The following is a 24,939-nucleotide window of genomic DNA, read 5'->3' as shown; positions in this document are numbered from 1 at the left end:
GAAGCAACACAATTGAAGCCCCTTATAGAGTCTATAAGCATAGGTGCTAAGGTGGCATACAGCCAGAATACTGATCTGGAGATTCCCCTGTGCAAGAGTGATCCCCAGATAGCCAGTTAGCCAACTGTAAGACTGCTTTGTGTAGTGCAAAGCAGTCATAGCAGGGCCCATAGTCTATGGCTCTTGCTGCAGAATAGTGTCCACTCCTGGCTAGAGACAGAAGTGCAGGAATAGCATGTTTTATGACAACAAACTAGTGTTAAAAGTAATCTAACATTTTCCATGAATTTTTGCTACAGTAATTTAACAATCCTTTGCTAAATGTAACCATTTTAAATTTCCTAATAGACATTTTCACAAGCAATATACAGTGATTGTTAATAAAATATTTATAACTCTTGATATTTGTTTCTAGAAGTGTTATTCAAATACCGCCACTGAAAAATCTGTTTTGGGTGGCTGTCAAAAAGTGCACTTTTGTTGGGTTTTTTTACAATCACATGCAATTTTAGTATCCGAGTAGGTTACCCCTGCAGTTCAATGTTACAATATATTATTGCATGCAATCCTGTAGACACGCCCAATTTTGCATTAATACACAACTGGGACAGCCCTGGCCCTTCACTGGATAAGTGGTATTGTTTAACACAGCTACAAATCTCTAATACAAAGATAAAAGGAGTAAATAGCTTGCTGTGGACAATATTGGTTGTAATTTTTAAAGTAGTACATGAGCTTGACGCGGTCTCTCCCTAACTACCAAATCCAGTTCTTTCCAAATAAAGCTGCAGGCAAATTTAATAAGCATTTTAACAAAGAGCACAGTCCATCAAACAAAAATATTTGTGCAATATATAATGTACCTATGAGGCTTTCTGAAGAAAGGCTCCACACACTAAAATTATTTGTTTTTCTTTTTCTTTCACAATAACCTTGGTCAAGGTTTGATTTATTGCTGAAAGGATGCACATGGCTGAAACTCCCTGCTGCACCAATGGAATCCAGGAGGCAGCATCCAGCCTGACAGATCAGCACCACCACCCAGGTGAGCAACCAGGGGACTCCATGGTGCCTGAACATACTGACACTGGAACTTTGCTTTAAAGATTGTCAGTCAGTACAGACCCAGGAGTCAAAACAGTAGCAACGTGACCGAGGCTCTTCTTCTGCAGGAAAGATCCTTCAGCCAGGGAAACAGCTCATTAAAGTCACACTAGATGATCACAATGGTCCCTTCTAATATATTAATTAATTTATAAGTTAGAGATATTTTCTTCCCTCCCTCTTCATCTCTCTAGCCCCATCTATTCTACAGTGGCAAGTTGCCTATTGTTCTGAAAGGGTTTTCCCGAACTGCTCAGAACTGGTTGTCAGGTGACGTGGTTGTGCCGGAAACGGCCTGGCCTGGAGAAGGTTCTCCAAAAACATTTACAAAACCTGACGGCCTGACCACCCCACCGGGCTCAGCTGCATGACCCAGCACAGCCTTCAGGCTCGGTCCGGAAACCAGACATCGCGCCCGCGCGGCGTGTGTGACTCGCTCCCAGGCCAGGGTGCGGGAGGGCTCACAGACGGGAAGGCGGCAGCCACAAGCCCTGCCAAAACGGGGCTACGCTCTGGCTGCGCTGCTACGTCCTGTCACGCCAAGGAAGTATCTGTCTGCCCCCGCCCCGCCCCGGGCGCTCTGCCCGGCCGGACCCCCGTGCGGCTACCCCGGGCTGGGCGGTGGCTTTTTCCGGGGACCCCCTTGGCTGCAGGGGCCGAGGGCGCAGGGGTGGGCGGCTCCCCGTAGGGCTGTAGATGGGGCCTGGCTGCCCCTCACCCTCCCCACGTATCCCCGCCACGGCGCCACCCCTCCCCCGGCTGCGCCCTGCCCGGACCTGCCCGCGGGGGAAAGGGCGGCGGCGGAGCAGCGTTTCCGGGTCGCGGCGGGGCCGGGAGGCGGAGTGGGCGGCAGCGTCGCTGGGAGACGCCATGGCCTTGTGGTGGCGGCGCTGCTGCTTCTCCCGGGCGCCCGCGTTCGGCTGCCTCCGGAGCCTGCTGGAGGCCGCCGGGCCGCGACTCGGCTCCGGGTCCCGGGCGGGCTGGGCCGTGGGGGCAGCCGAGGTGAGCGAGCCGGGGCTGCGGGCAACTAGAGGTCACAGGGAATGAATGGGAACCGCGGGGTGGGGCATGTGGTGGGAGGGGCGCCGGGCTACGGAGCGTGTGGGTCATGGGGGTGCGAGGGGCACCGGGTTGAGGGGCCCATGGGGTGCGAGGGGTACTGGGCAGGTAGGCTGGGGGCAGGAAGTGCAAGGGGAGGAGCATGTGGAATGCAGGGGACATGGGTGGTATGTCTACGGGGTTCAGAAGGAGAAGGGACTATTTAAATGTTTTATACGGTACAGAGGCAGGGATGTTCAGAGTGGGGGTTGGTATGTGAGGGCTGGGTACCAGGGTGGTGGGTATGTTTGCAGTCGGTGAAAGACATGTGAACGTGTGCAGAAATATGCTGTTTGTGAACCACAGTTATAGAACATGGTAATCTCAAGCCCTCACCTTTTCTGGGAGAATGCTGCCCAGTCAGTCATCTGACAGCTTCTGTTGTACCCACAAGGAACTGCAGATAGCTTCCAGGCCTAAAAGCCCTCAAAATGGATGGGCTGTAACCTTCCACGTGAAAGTAGCTTCCTACTACTACTTTACTTCTGGCCCAAAATGTAGGTCTTTCTGTACTTACAGAATTATTTATAATTGATTGTATTGAGAGATAATGAAAATTTAATACATTTTAACAAATTAACATTCCCCTGCATTATTGCACTGCATATATGCTTAATTGTAGTAATGCCTGAAAGTGAAATTGATTGAAAAAAGTGACTAATGTAGTTTCAGTGCTCAAGTGAGAGAAATTAGAAGTTTTAAATTAGTTTTAATTTTAATGTAATATTAGTTTCTAAGAAACTTCTTTAAAAAGCAATCTGCTAGTGTCCCTTTCATTTGCTTAAAAAAAGTTTCAAGGGTAATTAGAGAATGTCATAAGACTTGGTTTGGTAATGACATTTTTTGTTTGCCTTATGACTGTTTAGATTTTAAATACTGTGCAGTGACCGAAATACATGTTTGATTTGTTTTTTTATTACTTTTGTGAATATATGAGGGTGTGATTAGAGTTACACAGAACTGATGAAGTAAATGGTCTGTTTGCTGGTATCTGTATTTCAGCAGGGGTCTTGGTGAAGTAACCAGAATCTAAGGCCTTGTCTACACTGGCAGAGGCATGTAGGGTATGTGTAGCTACACACCCCAGGCAAAGCAGGAAAGCAGCAGGGAAAGGCTCTGGCAGCAGAGAGTTGCCAGAGCCTTTCCCTTATGGAAAGGCTGCGGTGGGTTAAGGCTCTGGAAGTGGGACACTACACTGCTAAAAATAGCAGTGTAGATGTGGGAAGTACTGCTTGGGTGTGTAGAGAATCACATAGGGTATATATATACTCTAGGCATGTCTGCATTCTTGTCGCTTTAGTGGTGCCTCACCCGTGCTAGCTGGGCATGCAGTCTCTTGTACTCTACATGCTGCCATAAGTGTAGACATACCTCAAGACACTGTTGATCACTTTAACTAAATGTGTAAATTGAGATAGACCAGAATTCAATAAAGGTGGAAATGCAGAAGCAAACTGTATTTATTTAAAAAAAAAAAAAAGTGTTTCTGGCATTCAGAACGAGTGGAATTTATTTCTTACATCTATAATTAATATAAAACTAGACTGATTGTTTTTAAAGTAGTTTAATAGATTAGACACAAATGCAAAGGTCCCGGTCTTGCAAACATACATACTAAACTTTAAGCATGAGTAGTCCCACTGCAATCACAGCCTGAATTAAGATTCTCTCAGCTTTTCTTTCCGTGCAAAGGGATGGGAGATTTTCATTTCCCCTCGTCCTTGATCCTCCTTACTATGCCCTGAAACAAGACTACTCATGCTAAATTAAAGTCTTTATGGGTTCGGGACTTGTTTTATTGTGGGGGAAGACCCTAAAAGGTTTTCCTATAGTTGTGTTAGGAGAACTAGGCTAATTAACCAGTGTTTTCATTACCACCTATAATTTGAGTTTGTTTGGCAAGAAAATACAGTTTTCACATTTGTTGTAGTCAAAATGAGAGAGGGTTTTTTGTTTGTTTGTTTAATTATGGTTGTGTTTTAGATCTGTCTCTCAAAGGTCAAGTTGTTGGCTTTACCTGCACTAAGAAATGCTGGCTGTATTGATTGATTGGTATGTGTGACCTGAGGTTAAAAAATAAAATAAAAAATTGCCTCCAGTGCCTCAGTTTCTCATATAAACCACCAAATAGTCACTGAATCTGATGCTGCATTTTGAGGAAAACACTTAAGTAATTAGCTACATGCATTGTTCCTAAAGTGCAATTTGTGGGGCTAGGGAAGCAAACTTTTCTCATCAGACATTTTGTGGCACTTAGGAGATGGGACACCAGATGTCCACTGAAAGAGACTGAAATCATGGATATGTCATAGTAGCAGCTCTAGCTGCTGCAACTTTATTTGCAAATGCCCTTATGGAGGGGCAGGATTCACAGCGAGTCCTGTGGCATTAGTATTTTGATCTTTAGTGGGAATTGTGCTGATTTGAATGTTCACTTCTTGTCTAGGCCTGACTTCTTTATCTTTTAACTTTTCCAGGAAGGGTGGGTAGATGGTGAGGGTTTGGTGCCTGTGCAGTATTCTTTCTTAGGGCATGTCTACACTTACCTCCAAAGCGATCGATCAGCGGGGGTCGATTTGTCATGTCTAGTGAAGACATGATAAATCGACAGCCGAGCGCTCTTCAGTCAACTCCGGTACTCCACTGGAGCCAGAGGCACAGGCGGAGTCGATGGGGGAGCGTCAGCCATCGACTTACAGCAGTGAAGATCTAAGTACGTCAACTTCAGCTACGTTATTGACGTAGCTGAAGTTGCATAACTTAGATCGATTCCCCGTCCTCCCCCAGTGTAGACCAGGCCTTCCTGTGCACAAGGGACTACGGTAGGAGGCATGCTGATTTAAAACCTCTTTAGGGGAAAGCAGAGGATGCACACTTTTTTTTTTTTTTAATTAGTGTAGTAGTTCCTGGAAATACACCTCTACCTCGATATAACGCTGTCCTCGGGAGCCAAAAAATCTTACCACATTATAGGTGAAACCGCATTATATCGAACTTGCTTTGATCCACTGGAGTGTGCAACCCCTACCCCCCCAAGCACTGTTTTACTGCGTTATATCCGAATTCGTGTTATATTGGGTCGCATTATATCGGGTAGAGATGTACCAACATGGATCATGCCAGCAGCTCTTGTCCTTTGGCAGCTCAACCCAAATCTACTGGCAAGATAATGAGCCATTGCAAGGAGACTTTGCCTCCCCTGAGTGCACAAACTGGGTCTTGCTAGTACAGCTTTCAGATATCAATTAGATAAAAGGTGCCTCCTTGGCTCTTCCTAGTGACTAGAAGGAATAAGTTCAGCATTCCTGTGTGCCAGGAGTCAGCTTATCAAGTAAGTAGTTAACTGGCAATATATATGTACTTACCACATCATGTAAGAAAACAATTGCGATACTACCTTTGCACTGGGTTTTACAACTCTCTATCTACATGAGGAAATACTGGAACAAAATATTAATGAACAAGTATTAATGATCATATAGTTCCACTGAATTTAAAGATTTTGATTTCAAAGTAAAAGTAGTCTTTTCTTTCTGCAGATGCATTATTTTCTGGGGAGAAGTTCAGTTTTGTCATTTCCAAAAATTCGTAGTATATTTTTGCGGTAAGTTGAAGCTCCATATTGCTAGGTAACAACGAAAGTACGGTAGGTAAAGAAGTAATTATATTAGGTAGATTGCATATGTGAAGTTGTGGATTTTACACTGTAATGCTTTGGTTACTAAAACAGACTGTAAAATGAGATTATTCACCCTAGTGTGTACAAGACCAATTTAATATATAGGTCATATTACATTTTCTGTTGATGTGGCATGCAGGTAGACTGAAATGCTCCCATCATGAAAAACTTGCAGCAATGAAAAAAGCTCAGGTAATGTCCTGAGGTTGAAATGGAGGAAACCTAGTGTGTGGGTATAACCCTCAAATTCAGTGGATCTCTGGGATCCTCAAGGAAATTAGGCTCATTCCCTATCGATCCTGGCATATCCAGAAAGAAGCTCAGACTCTTTTTATTGCTCAGCCTCTGTCCTACCTGGAGGACTGAATTTGATGTAGACATGGTTGGCCAGATTGACTAGCTGCATAGAGTGTAGAGTATATTCAACTCCAAAATAGAAACCACTTTCTTAAGAAAAAAAGGATGGTAAAGTCAGTCTGTTGACACCAAATTGCAGGTGTTGACTACACCTTCAAATTGGCTGTCAAGGAAAGAAAAACAAATTGCATTGCTAAAAAAGTCCTCCCTAGTTTCATTCATCATTCATTCATGCCCGTCACCCCAACCCAAATGCTGCATTTTACACATCACTCTAAAATCTGTATCACATTTAACATATCCTGACATGTAGCCATGCTAAATGCCTCACTGTGCTGTCTGAAAGTATTTTTGGGGAGGCAAGAGCCTTCATGAATTTTCTGTTGTGTAAAGTCAGAAAAAAAGCCATTTTTAACAGTCTTACTTCTTTTGGATCATACTATTGCCAGGTTTCATCATACAACAACCTCACGACCATGCAGCTGTAGTAAAACAGTTACTGATGAAAAAATCAAGGATCCTTTTAAACTTGGTAGGAAAGACTTGAAGAATCTGTATGAGGATATTAAAAAGGTAGGAGGTTTTGGTGAATGCTTTAGGACAATGTAATGATTCTGACATTGAAAACAGTTAAATGCAACCATCGGGTTCCCTTTAAAGTTTACCAAAACTCTAAGCAAAGTAACTGAAGGAAGATTTCTCTTGATAGTCTACGTGTATTGCTGTCACGTGATCTCCTCTAAATCTAAAATGAAGGGGAAGAGGAAATTGTTGCGTAACTGATGGAAGCAGAAAAATGACTCTGTTTCCACTATCTAGAGTACTTCACTGTTCTTAATCTTTTTTTCCCCAAGTTGTTATGAGGAATAGTCTTAAGAATAGTCTTAAAACCAATTCCAACGTAAATTGGAGGGAGAAAAACCAAACAACTAGCTAAGAGGATTTGAACGCATGTTCCTAACCTGTAATCCAGGTTGATTATGTATCTTTGAAAGTAATACATTGTTCTGTTTATAGGAATTACTTGTATCTACAGCAGAACTTGGAGAAATGTGTGAATATTACTTTGATGGAAAAGGAAAAGCCTTTCGACCAATGATTGTGGTGCTAATGGCAAGGGCGTGCAATATTCACCATAATAACTCCGGGTGAGTCCCTGGTCTTGAAATATATTGGTATGGACAAATAGAAACTCTAAGTAAGATTTTTCAGGTCTGTCATTCTTTAAAATTTAACAAAATTTGTCTAGTGACTTCATCAAAACAATAAGGTGACCCATGAAACTTCAATTTTATTTTGTACCATTAAGTACATTTTACACTCACAAAACAATGATCTGTATTGTGGAACTGCATAAACAGTTTTGGTGAACTTTTCCAATAGAATTGTGAAATGTACGGTTGTAGTTATGGAAGGGAAAGAGAGAATCCCCAGTTCTGATATTTGTGAAGACTTTGGTCATAGTCATATCTTGTAATATAAATAGTTTGTTACCACACATACCACCCAGTGAACCAGTTTACACTTCACCCAAACTCGATTTAATCATGGTTTTCTACATAAAAGTGCATTCCTGTTGGTTGTTATAACCTTAATACATATTCCTCACAACTCAGAGATAGATGTAGGTTTCATTTTTAGAAGGTACACACTATACATTTATAAACAATGATTTATTTTGAAAACTTTTCAGATTCGTTTTACAGCTATATCAGAAAATGAATGATTGGTTATTTCATTTACCAAAAGTAATTGAAGCAGATATTTATGAAATCACTGGGAACTATCTCCACTTCAACAGTTTAATCATTAATATTTGGAGGGTTTTCTTGCCATGCTGTATTAGGAGGAGAACATCACCAGACAGACATTTAAATTGTTGTTTTAGTTAACTAAAACAATGTTAAGTATTCTGGTTTTTTTTCTTCAACAACAAACCTATAATATTTTAACAAAACAAGCATATGTCTCTCGCTTCTCACATTTATCTCTAGACTTCTTGTCCAGGTCTATTCCACCCCCAACAGTCTTCTATTCATGGAACTTTTTGAAACTTTGTACTTTTAGAGAGAGGTAAGGGATTGACTCTGTGTACACGAATTTGCAAAGGGACAATAGGGTTGAGGTCTGTTATTTCTCACCTCTACATATTTATTTTAAAACATTTTTGCTGTTAACAAGCATGTTATCTCTGGAGACACAAATCCACAGTTGGAGAACTGCAAAACTAAGCATCTCTGATGGTATCTTCTAGACTGAGCACTGAGTCCCATTGGGTAGATAGAAAGATTAACCTAAATAAGCTATATAGAAGCCCCTGGAATCCCATAAGATTAGATCCCTAATCCATGAACTATTGGAAGTCATTTTACAAAACTTTTCTTAAACATCATGTGAATATATTGTCTCATACTATAGAATTAGAATTTCTAATCCCTATTCCATGATGAGATATATTTGAGCTATAATGTGTCTTAATTAAAACGATCTTTAGATAAGTTTTTTCCTCAAAAAGCATTTTATTAAAAAAAAAATCCGATTTTTGTTTGTTTATTTATTTATAATCCACCCTGGTTGGTGACCACCTTGGTGCTTGGCATACTTTTCTCTGGCTGGTCTGGCACTTCTCTCAGTATATCAGCCTCCTTTTTTCCCTTGGAGGTATAGTTTCTAATTGCTCTTCCAGAAGTAACTGGAAATATGAAGGAACCATAAAGTGTCAACAGCATTCGCTAGAAAAAGGCCCGCCGAACTTAATCCATGTTTATCCTGCTTGTTGCAATTTCTGTACGGCACATGGGCTTGCATGGACAAGACAGTGGGAAGGGAACTGCACACACCTTTCTCACTATAATCCAATCTCAGTGCAGGTGATTCAGCAATGCAACACTGACTCTGCGACCTCATAATCCAAGTACTATGCAATAGGTACATGCCGACAGAGACAGGGAAAGGATGCTGCTGGAAGTCCTTAGTCAGAATCCTGCACGCAGGTAGCCTGGGAGTGATGGTCGTTGGTTGTAGACTGGTGTAGATGCCATGTTTGTATCCTTCCTAGGTGTGTCAGCAATCGTAATAACCAAGCACTGCTGTCCTCAAATTGGGAAAGGGATGGAAAAAAATCCCTAAAAAGTGCTTGCTGCACCCAAATTTATCAGAGTGCTTCACCTGACTGGTCATCCAGCTTTTCTGTGGACCCAAATAAAGTTTGTAACTTGGAATGTTCACGAACTCCTCAACAGAGGTGGATCTGAGCATTGAACCACTATCCTCAAAAGTATTGATGCTGTACAATACAGCTATGGGTGCGCGTGGGTTGTCGGGTGTAATGGAATCAGAGTCAGTTGCCAAGCCAGAGGTTCAAGTGGGAGGTAGAGTTAGGAATCAAGCCAGGGGTCGAAGCCAGAGTCGGCATCAGGGATCGGGTGCAGGAGAAAGCATCTGGAGTAAGGCAGGTAACCAGGAAGAGACAGGTGTCTGCAGTAAAGATAGCGGGAAGAGACAGGAAAGCAGGATTCAGGAGTCAGGCAAGTAAGCAGGGTCTGTAGTAATAGCCAGCCAAGGATTCTCCTAGTTGCTTAGACAACTTTCTGTGCCTTTTTCTGGCTTAAATAGTATGTCACAGCCAGCTGATGAGGCTGGACATCTCTCCCAATCTGGAGGTTCATGGATGGGACCTTTTGAGAGCTAGAGCTTTGCAAACTTCCTTTTCCACTGGTTCAGGTGAGCTGCTGGGTGATGGCCATAGTCTGAGCCCTGTCGACCTGGGTGTGAGGCCCGCTATTCCTCACACGGCAATATTCAGTGAAACAAAACTTACAGGTGAGTCACAGCTAGAAGTTGTTACCCCCAAAATCAGACTTAAGGCACCCCCACAATGGCCTGCCTATATCAGTAATTTAATCCTCAATTTGTCTGGTTTTGGTAGTTGAAAGGCGGTGGCCCACTATTGAGGAATTGCCAGGGTTTTACCAGGGGTTTCCCTCTGACCTTTGGAGAACTCCCAGAACAGACTAACTGTGTTGACCCTTGGGAGGACACAGATACTGCCTTCTGCTCAAAGGATTGACACTCAGGCAGCAATCTTTGCAAACAAAAATAAACTTTATTTGACACAATGCGTCTTCATACAATAAATCTAAAACATTAAATTCTTCCAAAAGGCATATGTCAAAAAGGTAAAATAAATTTCCTTGGCACATATACACATTAAAGTACCCAACATTGCAATATTATACAATGGGGAATAGCTTTAAGTGGTTACATTCTGCATGTAATAGCCAGTCACGTACTGGATGCTGATAGCAAGTTCTTATTACAACTTAAAATAAACATATGTACACAAACATCCAGCTTTATCATCTCAGGCATATACATTCTAATTTCTTATGTGAGTGTCGTCATACTTCTCCACAGTCTTCTGTCCCTCTGCTGTTTGCCACTGCTCCAACTGCATTGCCTTAGTTCTTCTTTCTTCAGTGATTTCAGCTTCTGATTATTCTCCTAATGTTCACTCACTCCAGCGCCTTGCACTCTCACTGAATGAAGCCTTTCAGCTCCCTGCCTTATATATAGTTTTTACCCTGTTCTGATTGGTTCCATCTTCAATCATCAGCATTAGCATACCTATCCACCAATCATCCTTATGCCTTCCCTGATTCGTCTGTTCTTATGAACCAATCACAGCTGCTAAACTCATCTGTTAATCGGTTTTCTGCAATCAGAAGATTGGCAACCCTAACTCCCTTGCCCCTGCCCTGCCCCTTCTCTGAGCCCCCCCCGCTCACTCCATTTCCCCCCCCCCCCTTCTCTCCATTGCTCACTTTCCCCACCCTTGCTTACTCGCTCATTTTCACCAGGCTGGGGCAGGGGGTTGGGGTGCAGGAGGCGATGAGGGTTGGGGGGGTGGGCTCTGGGGTGAGACCAGGGAATGAGGGGTTTGGAGTTCTGAGTGTGGGAGGGAGCTCTTGGCTGGGGCAAGGGTTTGGAGTGTGGGATGGGGTACAGGCTCTGGGTGGAGGGGTGCAGGCCCAGAGTGTGCCCAGAAATTAGGGGTTCTGTGTGTGGGAGGGGCTCCAGGCAGGGGATTGTGGTGGGGGGGTGAGGGCTCCATCTGGGGGTGCAGGCCCTAGGGTGGGGCTGAGGTCGAGGGGTGTGGAGTGCAGGGGGGGCTCAGGATGGGGTAGGGGGCTGGGATGTGGGAGGTGATCTGGGAGGGAGTTTGAGTGCAGGAGAGGAGGCTCAGGGTTGGGGTGCTGGCTCCAGGCAGCGCTTACTTCCAGCTGCTCCCAGGAAGCAGCCAGCATGTCCCTCTGGCTCCTAGGTGGAGGTGCACCCAGGCAGCTCTGCATGCTACCCCCATCTGCTGGTGCTGTTCCCGCAGCTCCCAATGGCCGCAGTTCCCAGCCAAATGGAGCTGCAAAGTCGGCGCTTGGGGCGGGGGCAGCGCGCAGAGCTTCCCTGGCTGTCCCTGCGCCTAGGAGTCAGTAGTACATGTCGGCTGCTTCTGGGAGCTGCACGGAGCTGGCTCGACTTTTAAAGGCCTGGTCAGCTCTGCTGACATGAGCCACCAGGGTACCTTTTCAACCGGGCATTATGCTCAAAAAACAGATGCCTGGCAACCCTATCTGTCAATCAAAGCTGGACCTTACTGAAAACAGATGCCATGTTCAACTGATCCCTCCTTTCAGGTTTTTGGGGTGATTTTTAGCTCACCTCAGCTTGCCTGTTTGCTATTGGCCAATCACTTCAAGACCATCATTTTATTTTTTCTGGCTGTGATTCCCTGTGACCCCCACTTTGTTATTCCTGGCTATAACTGCTCAAAATTATCTTTTATTAATTATTAAACCCTCATTATTATAAACAATTACACATTTATATGCATCTTAACATTATGATTTATTATCGCCACTTCAGTATTATTAATTTATATTGTATAGACATTGGTTTTCATGAGAATCATGTGTTATATTAAACAAATGATTAACTTCAAACCATTCGCACCATCTTCTAATACATACACATTTGTTCCCTATATGCACAACTACAGATCCATTAAATGGAAAAGGATCTAGTTCATAGTGACACTTTCCCTTTTCTGAATTTAAACATATTGTATGGTTGCACAGCATCATGATTACAAATGTATCCAATACCACATTCTTCCATACAAACTTCAGGTTCCACAGTTGTCCATACAGAGGTTTGCTTTATGACCCATGATTTTTGTTCCATTGGCTGCATTATGCTCTTATTAAGATTTAGTCCCAATGCCACAATAGGGGATATCCATTCTGTTTGAACATCAGACATTACTACTATGTGGATGGTAATTTGTTTTAATTGTACCTCATATGTAAAATTTACCATTTTCCACCAAGGATACAACTTTTGCTCAGAAATAGTGGCCACGTTACACTTTTTATTTCTGAAGGCAGGATCCCACTCATTCTTTGATCATCTTGATCGGTCGGTCCATCAGCCCTCGCAGAGAGAGCTCTGATCACAACACTTCATTCATATTGTTCTTCTGGCCAGTCCTTCAGCCACCTTTGTCAGTGGCACCCAAATCATTCCATCCCTTTTAATGGCTTTTACCAAATTATTAATCCATGTTTGTGCGTGTGTATAAACTAGTGCCATCGATATATTGCTCTGTAATACTTTCACTGTTTGTAATACTGCTAAGTGATCTGCTTCTTGTAGCTTTTCCCATTCAGGGAGTAAACTAGCTATTCACTGGTGACTACTACTTATCTCATTTAGATATACACCTCTACCTTGATATAACGCTGTCCTCGGGAGCCAAAAAATCTTACCGCATTATAGGTGAAACCGCGTTATATCGAACTTGCTTTGATCCACCAGAGTGTGCAGCCCCGGCCTTCCTCTCCCCCCCCCCCCGGAACACTGCTTTACCGCATTATAGCCGAATTCGTGTTATATCGGGTCGCGTTATGTCGAGGTAGAGGTATATTTTCAGAGATTTAGATAAAGCTCCTAAGTGCTGTCCTACTGCGTTTTATTTATTAGCCAGCACTTCTACATCTATACTCTTTAATACTCAGACACCTGTTCCTGCTCCTCTTTGAGCCATGTCTAGCAGATCTCTTTTCACTTTCTTAGTAGGGATTCTTGGTAAAAACCCAACTTTTACCAATCTCTTCCATCCTGTAAACCGGGGGTGGGAAAACTACAGTCTGGGGGCCATTTTAAGCCAGCCCACAAGCTCCCGCTGAGGAACCAGGTTGGGGGCTGCACCACACGGCTCGGCCCCGCTCCACACCTAGGAGCCGGAGAAAGGACATGCCACTGCTTCCAGGAGCCGCTTGAGGTAACCACCGCTTGGAGCCTGCACCCCTGAGCTTTTCCCCACGCTCCAATCCCCTGTCCCAGCCCTGATCTCCCCCCCCCAATCCCTCAATCCCAGCATGGAGCACCCTCCTGCACCCCAAACCTCTCATCCCCAGCCCCACCCCAGAGCCCGCACGCCCAACCAGCACCCTCACCCCCTCCCACACCCAAACCCCAATTTTGTGAAAATTCATGGCCTGCCATATACTTTCTATTCCGTGATGTGACACTCAGGCCAAAAAGTTTGCCCACCCCTACTATAAACAGAGATTCTACGTATTTGACGTACGATAGTTCTATGATCAGATATTCATGAGAGTAAAGTTTACTACTATTTTCTTTGAGTAGGTGGGATCTAGTGTTAATTGCCTTCTAACATCCTCTTTTATTATGTAAGGACCAATTTTAACTTGCTCAGGTTTAGATACCCATAATATGGTGAAACATTACTAAATTTTTTAGGGCCAACAATTCTTCTTGCTCCACTTCCATGTTTCCTTGCTATATTTCTATTACCTTCACACCAATAGGAAAACAAAACTTGACTTCTTATGACTTTTGCACCCATTGTTACATTCTGTCTATCTATATCATGGTGCTTGCAAGCTTAACTGATTCTTTGATATGACCTTCTGTTGAGCCATGAAATGAATTGTCGTCTTGTACCCTCCTTGGGGATTAATAATATTAAATAAAGCATTGTTCATGTTGGTATTGTTATGGGCCTATTTTAACAATCTGGTTTCCCTTTCTTCTTTTATCCACCTAGAGGCATACTATGCCATAAACACACATGAGGGATTCCCGCTCAAAATGTGGGTATATTTGCTTAATCCTCTATACTTCCAGATGCAGACCCCTTTAAACCATAGCATAGGTTTATCTTTTCCAGGGCAACTGTTTGTAATAGGCATGTTCTGCCCCATTGACATTATGTCAGTTACATGCGCCCATGTTTTCCCTTCTTTTGTCCATACCCATTGATGTTTTTGTCCACTTAAAACTACAGAAATTTAGATGTTCTCGCCTTCATCCCACAGGTTGGGTGAGGCTCCCTGTGAGGTATGGTCGCCCCTTATATTTGCCACCTTAATCTGTGGGACTATACACCGTCCTTCCTTATTCATTCCTATAGATCATTTGCATACTTTTGTGGTGGTGGTTTTCCTTTCTTTTGCCTGAATATACTTCTTGGTGCTGCAGCTATAACAGGCATGTGTTCGGGCAGCTTGGGTCTACAAGAGGCTGCTAGAGCGTGCAAATACTCCAGACCCATTTGCTAGGGTACACTGCCATTGTCCAGTTTTAACTGCCTTTCCCAATATTATGCCTGTTCTTTCTTTAGCTGTCCCCTCACACCCTGTTATTCCTGGTGAGGGGAAAGCATGAGTATTGATAATACCCCAACTATTGGAGGGCAACAAATGAGATAAAACACTTATGTAAATTTTGTGTCATTACATCCCCTGAAGGTCCCATTGTGACCTTGACTACCCAGTTTTCTATATTTTTACTATCTGGTTTTGGAAAGATAAGGAGACAGCTAACATTACTGTTGGCAGCAGTTTGGTTGAGTTCTTTCCACTGGATTTTCGCTGTCCACTTTACAGCTTCCAAATTCGCACCACCATAGCAGAATCCAGTAACTACTGATACCAAAAAGAGTAATCATCTTGGCTCTTTCGGTAAAAAGAAATAGACACCTTTTCTCCCGTGGGAGTATCATTTCTAACAATTTTATTGAACAACATTTTAAATGTAACCTTAACTATTTACATTTCTTAAATCAACTAATTAATCCATTGCCCATAATATCCTGTTTACAAAGTCTACTGAGTATTGGAGTGGCTTCAAAATGTCCATCCTACTATTCCTAATCCATTAAACCCTATTTCCATTAGCCTGAATCGAACATTTTGCACCCTCCTATTTCCCACGTCTACTGTTAGTGGAATACTCAACGGAACGGCGCTTTCAATCCCATATACTCCTCTAATCGCCTTTGTTTCAAGTATGACATATGGGATCAGTTCTATGGAACTCAATGGAATATTTAATATTGAATATGTTGATCCCATATCTAAATAGCATAACTGCTGAATTTTTTCTTCATCTACCCTAATATATTAGTGGTCTCACCTCGTTATCCTCAGATAGTGTTGCTATTATATTGGGATGTTGCTCTGCTGTCCCATATATCCTGTTTTAAATGTGTCACTAGGTCAGCATGGTCTTTTGCTGACACTGGGGAGATGGGGGCGCTCGGCCTCCCTATACTTGATCTTTGGAATGTGTGAGAGCTGTAGGTATACTTATTTCATGGCTGGCTACTCTCCAAAGCAATTCTTCAGTAGGTAGTCCATGGATCTGATCCCTAGGCTCATTCTGCAACAGTTCTCCCCAAACCAATTTCTAACCACATCGGGAACTTTCTTCCTTTCATAAGAGGCACAATTTTTACTTTAGCTCTCTTTCCTTGGTTTTCGCTTTATTTTGTTTGCGGTGTTGGTTCCTTTTTCCTATGGACCATTATTGGAAAAGGTTACCACTGATACTTTTTTAGGTTTTTTCCTTGGAAGTGGCCAGCCTTTCTGTATTTTACCTACAACTCATCCTACACTAAAGCAACATCTAAGTTATGAAACATTACTACTGTTTTCATTGTTAAACCCAAATTGTGAAACTAATGTTCCTTCAGATTGTGTTACATTACATACTATAGTACCTCCCTGAATCAACTCAGGATTTCTATGCACTAATTTCCAAGTCATACATGACTCTGTTTTTAATTTTACCTGTTGTTTCTCTTTAGGAAAAGACATTACAGAATCAAAATCCCCTTTTGGGAAGAAAACCTGAAAAGAAGTGAAGTCTATTAGTATTACTTCCATAGGGAAATCTAGAACAGTTTTCTGAACTTATACCGGAGCTAACTCTGTCCTTTTCCTCCAGTTTTCTGAGCACATCTTTCTTAATGCTCACCACAGCACCGCTTCCCTGAGCTGTGCTGCTTACTACCTGTATAGCTTGCAGCTCTTCCTGTAAGCAAGTCACTTCCTGTTGGCAGTATGCATGGTTAGCCAGAGTCTGCTGGTTCTGTGGGTTCAGAACCACATATACTTCTGCCTTTGTGGCAGTTTTCCTCAAGAAGCAATCTTGCTCCTTATCATTTTAAGCCATTGCTTATCACAAGTGAGTTGCAGCTTTTTAATCTGCAGCTCATCCCTTAAACTGTTTTTTCTTTGTAGTGTGGGCTTCTCAAGCTGAGCCTTCTCCCTAAAACAAAATTCCAGTTGCTGTTGGGGCAATTGCTGAACCTGGTCTGAGGAATCTTTTAACCTTTTGGATTCCTCTAACTTAAACATACATGGGTTACTTAGTTCTTTTGCAACCAGGGTTGAGACATCTGTCCCTGTTGTCCCACGGATAGCAGACGTCTTAGCCAACCAACTTGCTATTGTACTCCTATTTAGGGGACCTGTGGACTTGCCCAATACCCTAATTTGTTCCATGGCACAGAGTCTCTGAGGGAGCTTCTTGGGGTTATCCCTTTCATAATAGTGGAAGTATCATAGCCAATGAAGTTAATCTGAGGTGTGATTATTGCTAGTTGTTAACTAGAGAAATCTTTACTACAAGTGTCGGTCTTTTCCTCTTTATTGCACCATTCAGGGAACTTACTATCCCAATTTTTCCCTTCTGGCCCCGTTACAGCCATTACCACTCCTTCTTAGCTGCAACTCATTTTCTGGAGTACATTTTTTGGCACTGACAGACCCCATGGCTAACTTTATTTTCTTCTTCTATCTTTGTGATTACAGACTCCACTGCAACTTGCCCATCTAATATTTTTTGTTTCCACTGTGCCACTTACTGGCCTCTTCCTGGGTGGCTATAATCTGAGCATTCTGACTTAACACAATGGCTTTCAACACATCAATATCTAATACTTACTAGTATTTCTCTCTTTAGGACAGAACCCCCCCTTCTTTGAGCTACTCATCCTCAGTACTCAGAATACTAGCTTACAAAAACAAATGACTAAAATAAGTAAATCATCTACCTATCCACTAGGGGGCACTATACCTTCCATAAGGCTTCAAATAGTGCTGTGGGCCCACCCAGGGACACCCGCTTGTTACCCTCCCAAATCAGACTTAAAGTACCCCCACAATGGCCTGTCTAGGTCATTTACTTAATCCTCAGTTTGTTTTTAGTGAGTGAAAGGAGGTGGCCTGCCCTAGAGAAATTGCCAGGGGTTTCTCTCTGGCCTTTGGGAAAACTCCCAGAACAGACTAACTCTGACCCTTGAGAGGACACGGATACAGCCTTCTGCTCGAGTATCGACACTCAGGCAGCAATCTTTTTTTTTTTGGGGGGGGGGGGTGAACAAAAACAAAAAACCTTTGACACAATAAATCTGAAACATCATAAATTCTTTCAAAAGGCATACATCAAAAAGGTAAAGTAAATGCCTTTGGTACATACACATTAAAGTACCCAACATTGCAATATTATGCAATGGGGAAATAACTTTAAGTGCTTACATTCCACATACAATGGCCAGTCACATGCAAGATGCTGTTAACAAATTCTAATTACAACTTTATATATATGAATAAAAAAGAAACAGACATCCAATTTTATTATCCCAGGTATACACAGTCATGCAATCCAGTTATTCCTCATGCGAGTGTCATCATGCTTACTTCTCCATAGTCTTCTGTCCCTCTGCTCTATCTGCCACTGTTCCAACTGCTTTGCCTTGGTTCTTCTTTCTTCAGTGATTTCAGCTGTTTTTCCTTCAGCGTCTGATGATTCTCCAGTTGTTTGTTCACTCTAGCACCTCCCACTCACAGTGAATGAAGCCTGTCAGCAACCTGCCTTGTATACAGATTATAGCCTATTCTGATAGATTGTTTCTTCAATCCTTTAATTCTTTAATCCACAATTATCATCCTTATGCCTTCCCTGATTGGTCTGTTCTTATGAACCAATCACAGCTGTTAAACTCACCTGTCAAACAAAGGTGGACCTGATTGAAAACCTATGCCATGCTCGACTGACTCCTCCCTCCAGGTTTTTGGGGTGACCTTTATTTCACCTCAGCCTGCCTTTTTGCTGTTGGCCAAATCACTCCGAGACCACCTTTTTACTTTCACTGGCTATGATTCCCTGTGATCACCTTGTTATTCCTTGCTGCAACTGCTGAAAACTATCTTTATCATTAAACCCTTATTATCAGTTACACCATTGTATTCATCTTAACATTATGATTTATTGTCACCACTCCACTTTTACTAATTTAAAAATACATTTAATTTCAATCTTTCCCTTGCTTCAGCTAATGGTGGCAATGCAATGTTTTTAATGCTCAATTCCTGACCCAGAATAGAGCAGCTGAAAAATCATTTATCAAAGTGGGTGCTGATTTTTTTTTTTTTTTAAACTGGGTTGGCAACTCTGAAGATGAACTCGGATGATCTGGTGTGAGCTTTGCCATCTGTTCAATGTCCTGAAGAAAAATGGATGGGGTGGGGTGTGCATTTTCTCCTTTAGACATGGGCAGGCTCCTCTGTGGCTAGACAGGCTGCCTTCATTAAACTCTCTGTACCAGCTTTCGGGCATTCCCTTCCCCCGTATCAGCAGGAGTATGATTCTCGGTACACTGGAATGATTTTTGTGCTGAGGCAGATGCCTGTTCTCTCAGTGCAAAAGCTCTGGCATGGAGACTGGTGTCCCTGGCACCTTTTGCTCGTTGGTTTTCATGAAGTCAGTGCTTCCCGAACCATTTTTGATATTTCAGCCCTCTCTGTCACTTAGACAATAGGGTAAGTTTTGGAAATGAAATGTTGGGTAGTGAGAAAAATGAAATGCTTTGGAAGGGGAAAAGGAATGAAATACCAGGATTTCACTTTTTTTCTCTTCTTCCTTGCTGCAGCCTCCTTTCTCTCTAGATAAATCTAGATGACTTTACACAATGTATATATGTATGTTTATGCAAGTCTGCAGTATACTGTTTTTCATGTTGATGCATGTTTCCAGGGTTGGGGAGGTAGACCAAAAATTAAGGTTTGTTTTATTTTGGGATATTGGCTTATGAGTTGCAAGTTTTGCCTGGATCTTTTCTCTAGTGTTGAGGTCTTTCTAGCAGGCCATATACCTGATCTGATGCTGAACTTTGAGAGGTCTCTTAGTCATTGTATGCTATATGATAAATATACATGAACATGTATTTCCTGTTTGCATTGTCATTAGCTTTGTTCTTGCGGCTCTTTACAGCTGTGCTTTCATTTCCTTTTGGCAAGTTCCTTCTTTTTACTATCCAAGATTGAGAATTCTGCACAGATGGTACCTATGGAGAAGGGAACATTATTCATCTATAATTTTGCTTCTCTGAAAATGTCATCATGGGTGAATCTCACTCACCCATCCACTTCCCCTTCATGTTTGGAGTTTATTTGAGATGTTTTTCTCATGGATCCTATCTTTCCTTTTGAAGCACTTTTTGTCATATCTTAATGATCATTTTTACTTTACTTTTCTTTCTAGGAGCTTCACCCCTCTGTGCAATCAAAGAAATTGACTGAAACAGTTGGAGGGCAGCATTATATCTGGCTGGGGGAGATAGCCCACAGATATTCATAGGGTGGCTTGATTATACTTCACCATGCTACTGTTGCCCACAAAGATCAAAAACCCTTTAGAGCTAAGAGAGTTCAGCTAGTCTTGTGCAAAGAAACAAAGATACAGGATTGTGACTCCTGCCAGATGATCTCTTCAGAAAAGCACAATTTTTACAGAAAAGTAACTTCCCACTTTCAGGTGGATTTTTTTGGTCTCCTTTAGCCATTTGCTGAATGGTCCCTTTTACTGGTTTTTGTTCTTCATCCTTTCCCTTCCCTGGCACTGTTCTTCAGACAGTTTGCTCTGCTTTTCATCAGCTGAGCCCTCCTTCTCTCTGCCTCCAGGGGTTGTGTTACTGACACTGCATTTCATTTTCTTCTCCAACTGCCAGTCCCAACTCTTGTACAACCTTCTGCATCCAACATATTTTCCCCTGTTAAAATCTTGTTTGCTGTGTAAATAGCAGTAGAAAGGAAAATGCTCCCTCTGTATCTATTAAAATAGCAGAACATCAGTTTACACAATCTTAAGACCTAATTGTGGTATGTGTTCTGCATGGATGGATCCTGGTGCCCATGCAGAATCCTATTGGAGCTCCATGCAGAAGCAGGGATCCACCGACGCAGAACAGCTTTCAGGATTGATGGCATGGTCATAGTTCTTAAAATTAAAAAAAAAAAATGGGTCCCCAAACTATTCTCAGAAAATTAGCTTTTTTTTTTCCCCTTCAACAAGTTCACATTATCCAAGCCACTGCAAGGAAAATTACACACTCAGTTAATGTTTTGGATCCCTTGTGTCCTCATCACAAGATCAGTGGATGAAGTATGCAAATTGTTCAACGTTGGTATGATTTTTCTTCTCTTTTAAAGATCGTAGTGCTGTAAATACAAACCTAAGTGTTTAGGTCCCTTGGGCAATAGCTTTTTGTCTGTTGTTTAACTGTTGAAATTTATCTCTGTGTGAGAACTGGAGTCCTGGTAAGGGGCTTAAATTGGGATTGTGTGAATCCTGTGTGTTCACACATTCTCCTGGAGTTATTCACAACACAGATTGGGAGAATCTCACAGAATTATCACTAAAGAGAATTATCCCTTTGCCTGACTGGAGCTGTGCTGCTGCACTTTACTGGTTTCCCAGATGCACCACCTATAGTTTGTAACTAGAAATATGCATGTCCTCTTCTGTAGCCATAATTCAGAGAGCAACTGAAACAAAAGAGGAGGAGGAAGAGATATAGAAATATCAAAGGAGGAAAAATGGGGTGAACACAAGACACTTAGAAACAAAGTAGGGAGAATAGACCCCCTTGAAGGGCAACAGAAACAAAGCTGACGTCTCTGCCACTGTCCAATCTATATCAGTTCTTACACTCCATTCATTATTATAGTACAAGACTACTTGACAGCATCTTCACTTCCTCACAATCATCATGTACGTTGCTTATTGTTCAGCTGTTTGCATCAGGTAGCTGCCTTGACAGCTCCCTAATCCATGCCTCCCCAACTCCCTCTTGCACCCTCGCAATTTCTGGTTTACACTCCTGAACGTACACACTTCCTCCACAGCAAAAGATTCCCAGCAGGGAGTGAAAGCTTATCCTGAGAGGTGTGGTCAGCGCATAGGACTTGGTGAGAGCCCACCCATTGCTGTTTTTCTCCATCCTTAAAATCAGAATAGCAGTACTTACCTACCTGGCAGGGTGTTACAAAGCTCTATGAAGTTGTAAATAGTGAGTTCCGTACAGAAATACTGCCTTACCCACAACATCGTTCTGCCTCTTGCAGCAGGCCTCTGTCAACTGCACACTATACTAGTAGAAAAGGTCAAGGGTACTGCAGTCCCAACACCAATTCACTATACAAGCCTGTCTTATTGTCTGTCCAGTATGTGTACAAAACAAAGCAAGGGGCCTGCTAATAAAAAAATATATGATTGTGTAATTAAAGGCTATCATAATGCATATGCACAAAAAGGCAGTTAAGGTTGCACATATTTACTAAATAATACATAAAATGGTGGTGTGGTTCTACTCTGATAACTGTGTAAAAATGGCACCATCATCCTCAGACAGTCTGTATGTATCCAGCATTATCTGCCAACCTTAATCACTAAAATTATTTTCCTTCTGTTAGCGTGGCAGAGTGGAAGCTGCTAAGAGAGAAGGACCAAGTTCCTATTATTTCTTGAATATCATCAACAAAATTTACTATGCTCCTATCAGGGAATAACTTTGCCTGCAGAATCTTTATTACTGTTACTGATGTGTGAGATTGAAAGGACCTTGCTTGCTGCCCAGATCGAATTTTCAGAAATACTAGCTAATTTTTTTTAAAAGTTCCTTGTAAAATTGGCACATTTTGTACCAAAATCAGAGACACCGTAAATGTGAACCCTAGAATGCCATTTTTAAAGTCACTTTTCGGAGAAGAACTATACTTTTAAAACAGAACTTTCAAAACTTGCTTTTGAAATGTCTGTCATTATTGTGCTATCTTCATAGCATTGAATGGTTCTGGTGTGTCAATGAGCGCTGCCATTTTACTGCTACTTTCCAGCAGGAAGTCCAGTCTGCTGACATAGTTTATGAGAAAGGGAATTCCAATGAGCAGTTGAATGCCTGAAAAAGGCTGGAAACTTTTACAGTTGTTTTAAGGTAAGTTGTATGATTTACTAAAAAGTAACTTTATGGAAAAAAATTTATACTGAAGTGTTGAACTAACAACGTTTCTAATGCATATTAGAACTATCTTAAAACAACCATGAAAGTGTCCAGCTTTTATTGTTATACCGAGCAGTGATTCCTTTTTTAACAAACTACAGGTCATATCCTGCCATTGTTTTGCATGCAGAATTCCCCACTAAAAGCTATGAGGTGCTCTGCATAAAAATAGGGTCTCATCTTGGCACCTATGTTGGCAGACTGGCAAGATGTCACCTTCCAGTTTCATTGCTGATTATTAAACCACGTGCAACAAGACTTAAATTCCTTTTGTAATTAGTTGAAGTGATTTCAAGATTTTGTGTTTTCTCTTTCATTTAATTTATTCTGGTTCTGCTGGAAATTAGCATGATTGGCTCATTTTTAAGTTTCAGACTTTTGCTGGGAGAGCAGGTTGGCGCTTCTGATGAAGGGAATGATTTGAAAATGTTGCTTTTTCTGCTTCCTCATTGCTGTCCTCTATACTCCAGCTAATCCCATATATGTTCCCTCATTACTTCCCCTCCACCTCTTTAAAAAATAAATAAATAAGCACCTGTGAACCATTGAGTTAAATCACTGGTGTGACAAAAGACTTAATTGGCCAATCAATGTGTGGCTTTGGTTGATAAGTGTTCAAGGTCATATTCAGACATAATGAATGATGCAATACAATCCCAATTATCTCAGTCTCTGAAGACACCCAAAATCTTAGAGGAATCAAGAGAGTCAGTTCAACAGTCGTTGGAGGCTGTATTCTATGTCTTTCAAATTTAGAATACAGATTTCTAAGCTTGCTGGTCATGTCTCCAGATGTTAGTGAGTTGTCAACCAGCTTTGGAGAGTCTGCAATTCAGACCTCCCATGTGTGGAGCACAGTGAAGATAAGGCAGACTTTAAGGGGCGGCAGTCCAGCTACAGGCATCCCTTTAAAACTGTCCTCAGCAACAAGGATGCCAATCAACTTTGCAATGTTCCAGAGTGCGGTCTCTTTGGAACCAGATGTTCTTGGGCACAATGTAGTCTGTTGCCTCATTACTTCACTCTAGACTAGGGGTTCTCAGGACAAATTTTTTGGTGGCCGCTTTCACACTTTTTGCTAAAATATGTAATTAGCTTCAGGAAAAACAAATATGTGTATATACATGTCCAAATCATTGTAATTTATTTATTGCTAACTAGTAAGTCTGTTGTGAACAGTGATATTAACAAACATACGAGTATCACTTTTCACAGCAGCCTAACTCAGCCCTGCCAAGCCTGGGGACAAATTAAGCCCTGAATGGTGGACCGGGGGAGGCAGCGGGTGGGTGGAGCCCGAAGCAGTGCGTCCAGAGCCTGGGACCTGCCACCATGCAGCTGGAGCCTGGGGATGGAGTCTGAAGCACCTTGGCCAGAGCCTGCCACCCCACCGCTCGAGGGCTGAAGCCCAAAGCCTGAGCCCCACCACTCCTGGGAAGGTGGGGAACTCACTGGCTGCCTGGTCCTCCCGCATTGTGCCCTAGGTATCTCCAGAGGTGGGTAGGACCTAACCCTTGCTGGTGGCCCCAGCAACCAACACCAAGGCAGTGCATCCAGGAGCAACGGAGGGGAGAGGCCGCTACTTTACCCACTTCTCCCAGTCACAGCTCAGGAAGCTGTGACCGCAAGAAGAGCCGCTGGTGGCCTGAAGCAGCCATAGTGACTGCATTTGAGAAACGCTGCAGAACCTAAAATAGAAAGAGTACAATACAATCCTGGGGGTCATGACCATGCTTTGGAAAAATCGGGGTTGCACTTGAACTGGACATTCTGTGAATATTCCTTTAATGCAGTTATTTTGCTCTTAATTAGACCTACAGTAGAACCTTAGAGTTATGAACACCTCGGGAATGGAGATTGTTCATAACTCTGAACAAAACATTATGGTTGTTCTTTCAAAAGTTTACAACTGAAAATTGATTTAATTCAGCTTTGAAACTTTACTATGCAGAAGAAAAATGCTGCTTTCCCTTTATTTATTTTTTTAGTAGTTAAC

At 42.4% G+C, this 24,939-nt stretch overlaps 2 protein-coding genes across 9 annotated transcripts in view; one reads left to right on the top strand and one right to left on the bottom strand.

Moving 5' to 3' along the window:
* Positions 1–1,601, bottom strand: part of LOC120396763 (protein adenylyltransferase SelO-like) — a 44,414-nt gene extending 42,813 nt beyond the window's left edge. For both annotated transcript variants that reach the window (XM_039521821.1, XM_039521823.1), the window contains exon 1: positions 864–1,601. In XM_039521821.1, the coding sequence (XP_039377755.1) occupies positions 864–1,080 (217 nt within the window). In that variant the 5' untranslated portion in view covers positions 1,081–1,601. The remainder of the gene's footprint in view (positions 1–863) is intronic.
* The window catches only part of PDSS1 (decaprenyl diphosphate synthase subunit 1), a 43,170-nt gene continuing 19,832 nt past the window's right edge, over positions 1,602–24,939 (top strand). For 2 of the 7 annotated variants that reach the window (XM_039521840.1, XM_039521839.1), the window contains exons 1-4: positions 1,648–2,106; positions 5,742–5,806; positions 6,688–6,811; positions 7,256–7,386. In XM_039521840.1, the coding sequence (XP_039377774.1) occupies positions 1,801–2,106; positions 5,742–5,806; positions 6,688–6,811; positions 7,256–7,386 (626 nt within the window). In that variant the 5' untranslated portion in view covers positions 1,648–1,800. Of the gene's footprint in view, positions 2,107–2,277; positions 2,700–3,346; positions 4,255–5,741; positions 5,807–6,687; positions 6,812–7,255; positions 7,387–22,779; positions 22,878–24,939 lie in introns of those variants that run through there. The other 5 variants (XM_039521837.1, XM_039521842.1, XM_039521841.1 and 2 more) reach the window with 5 other exon arrangements.

This window comes from Mauremys reevesii, linkage group 2, assembly GCF_016161935.1.
Source record: "Mauremys reevesii isolate NIE-2019 linkage group 2, ASM1616193v1, whole genome shotgun sequence".
NCBI lineage: Eukaryota > Metazoa > Chordata > Testudines > Geoemydidae > Mauremys > Mauremys reevesii.
The sequence above is the reverse complement of the archived record's forward strand: the minus strand, read 5'-3'. Positions and strand labels throughout refer to the sequence as shown.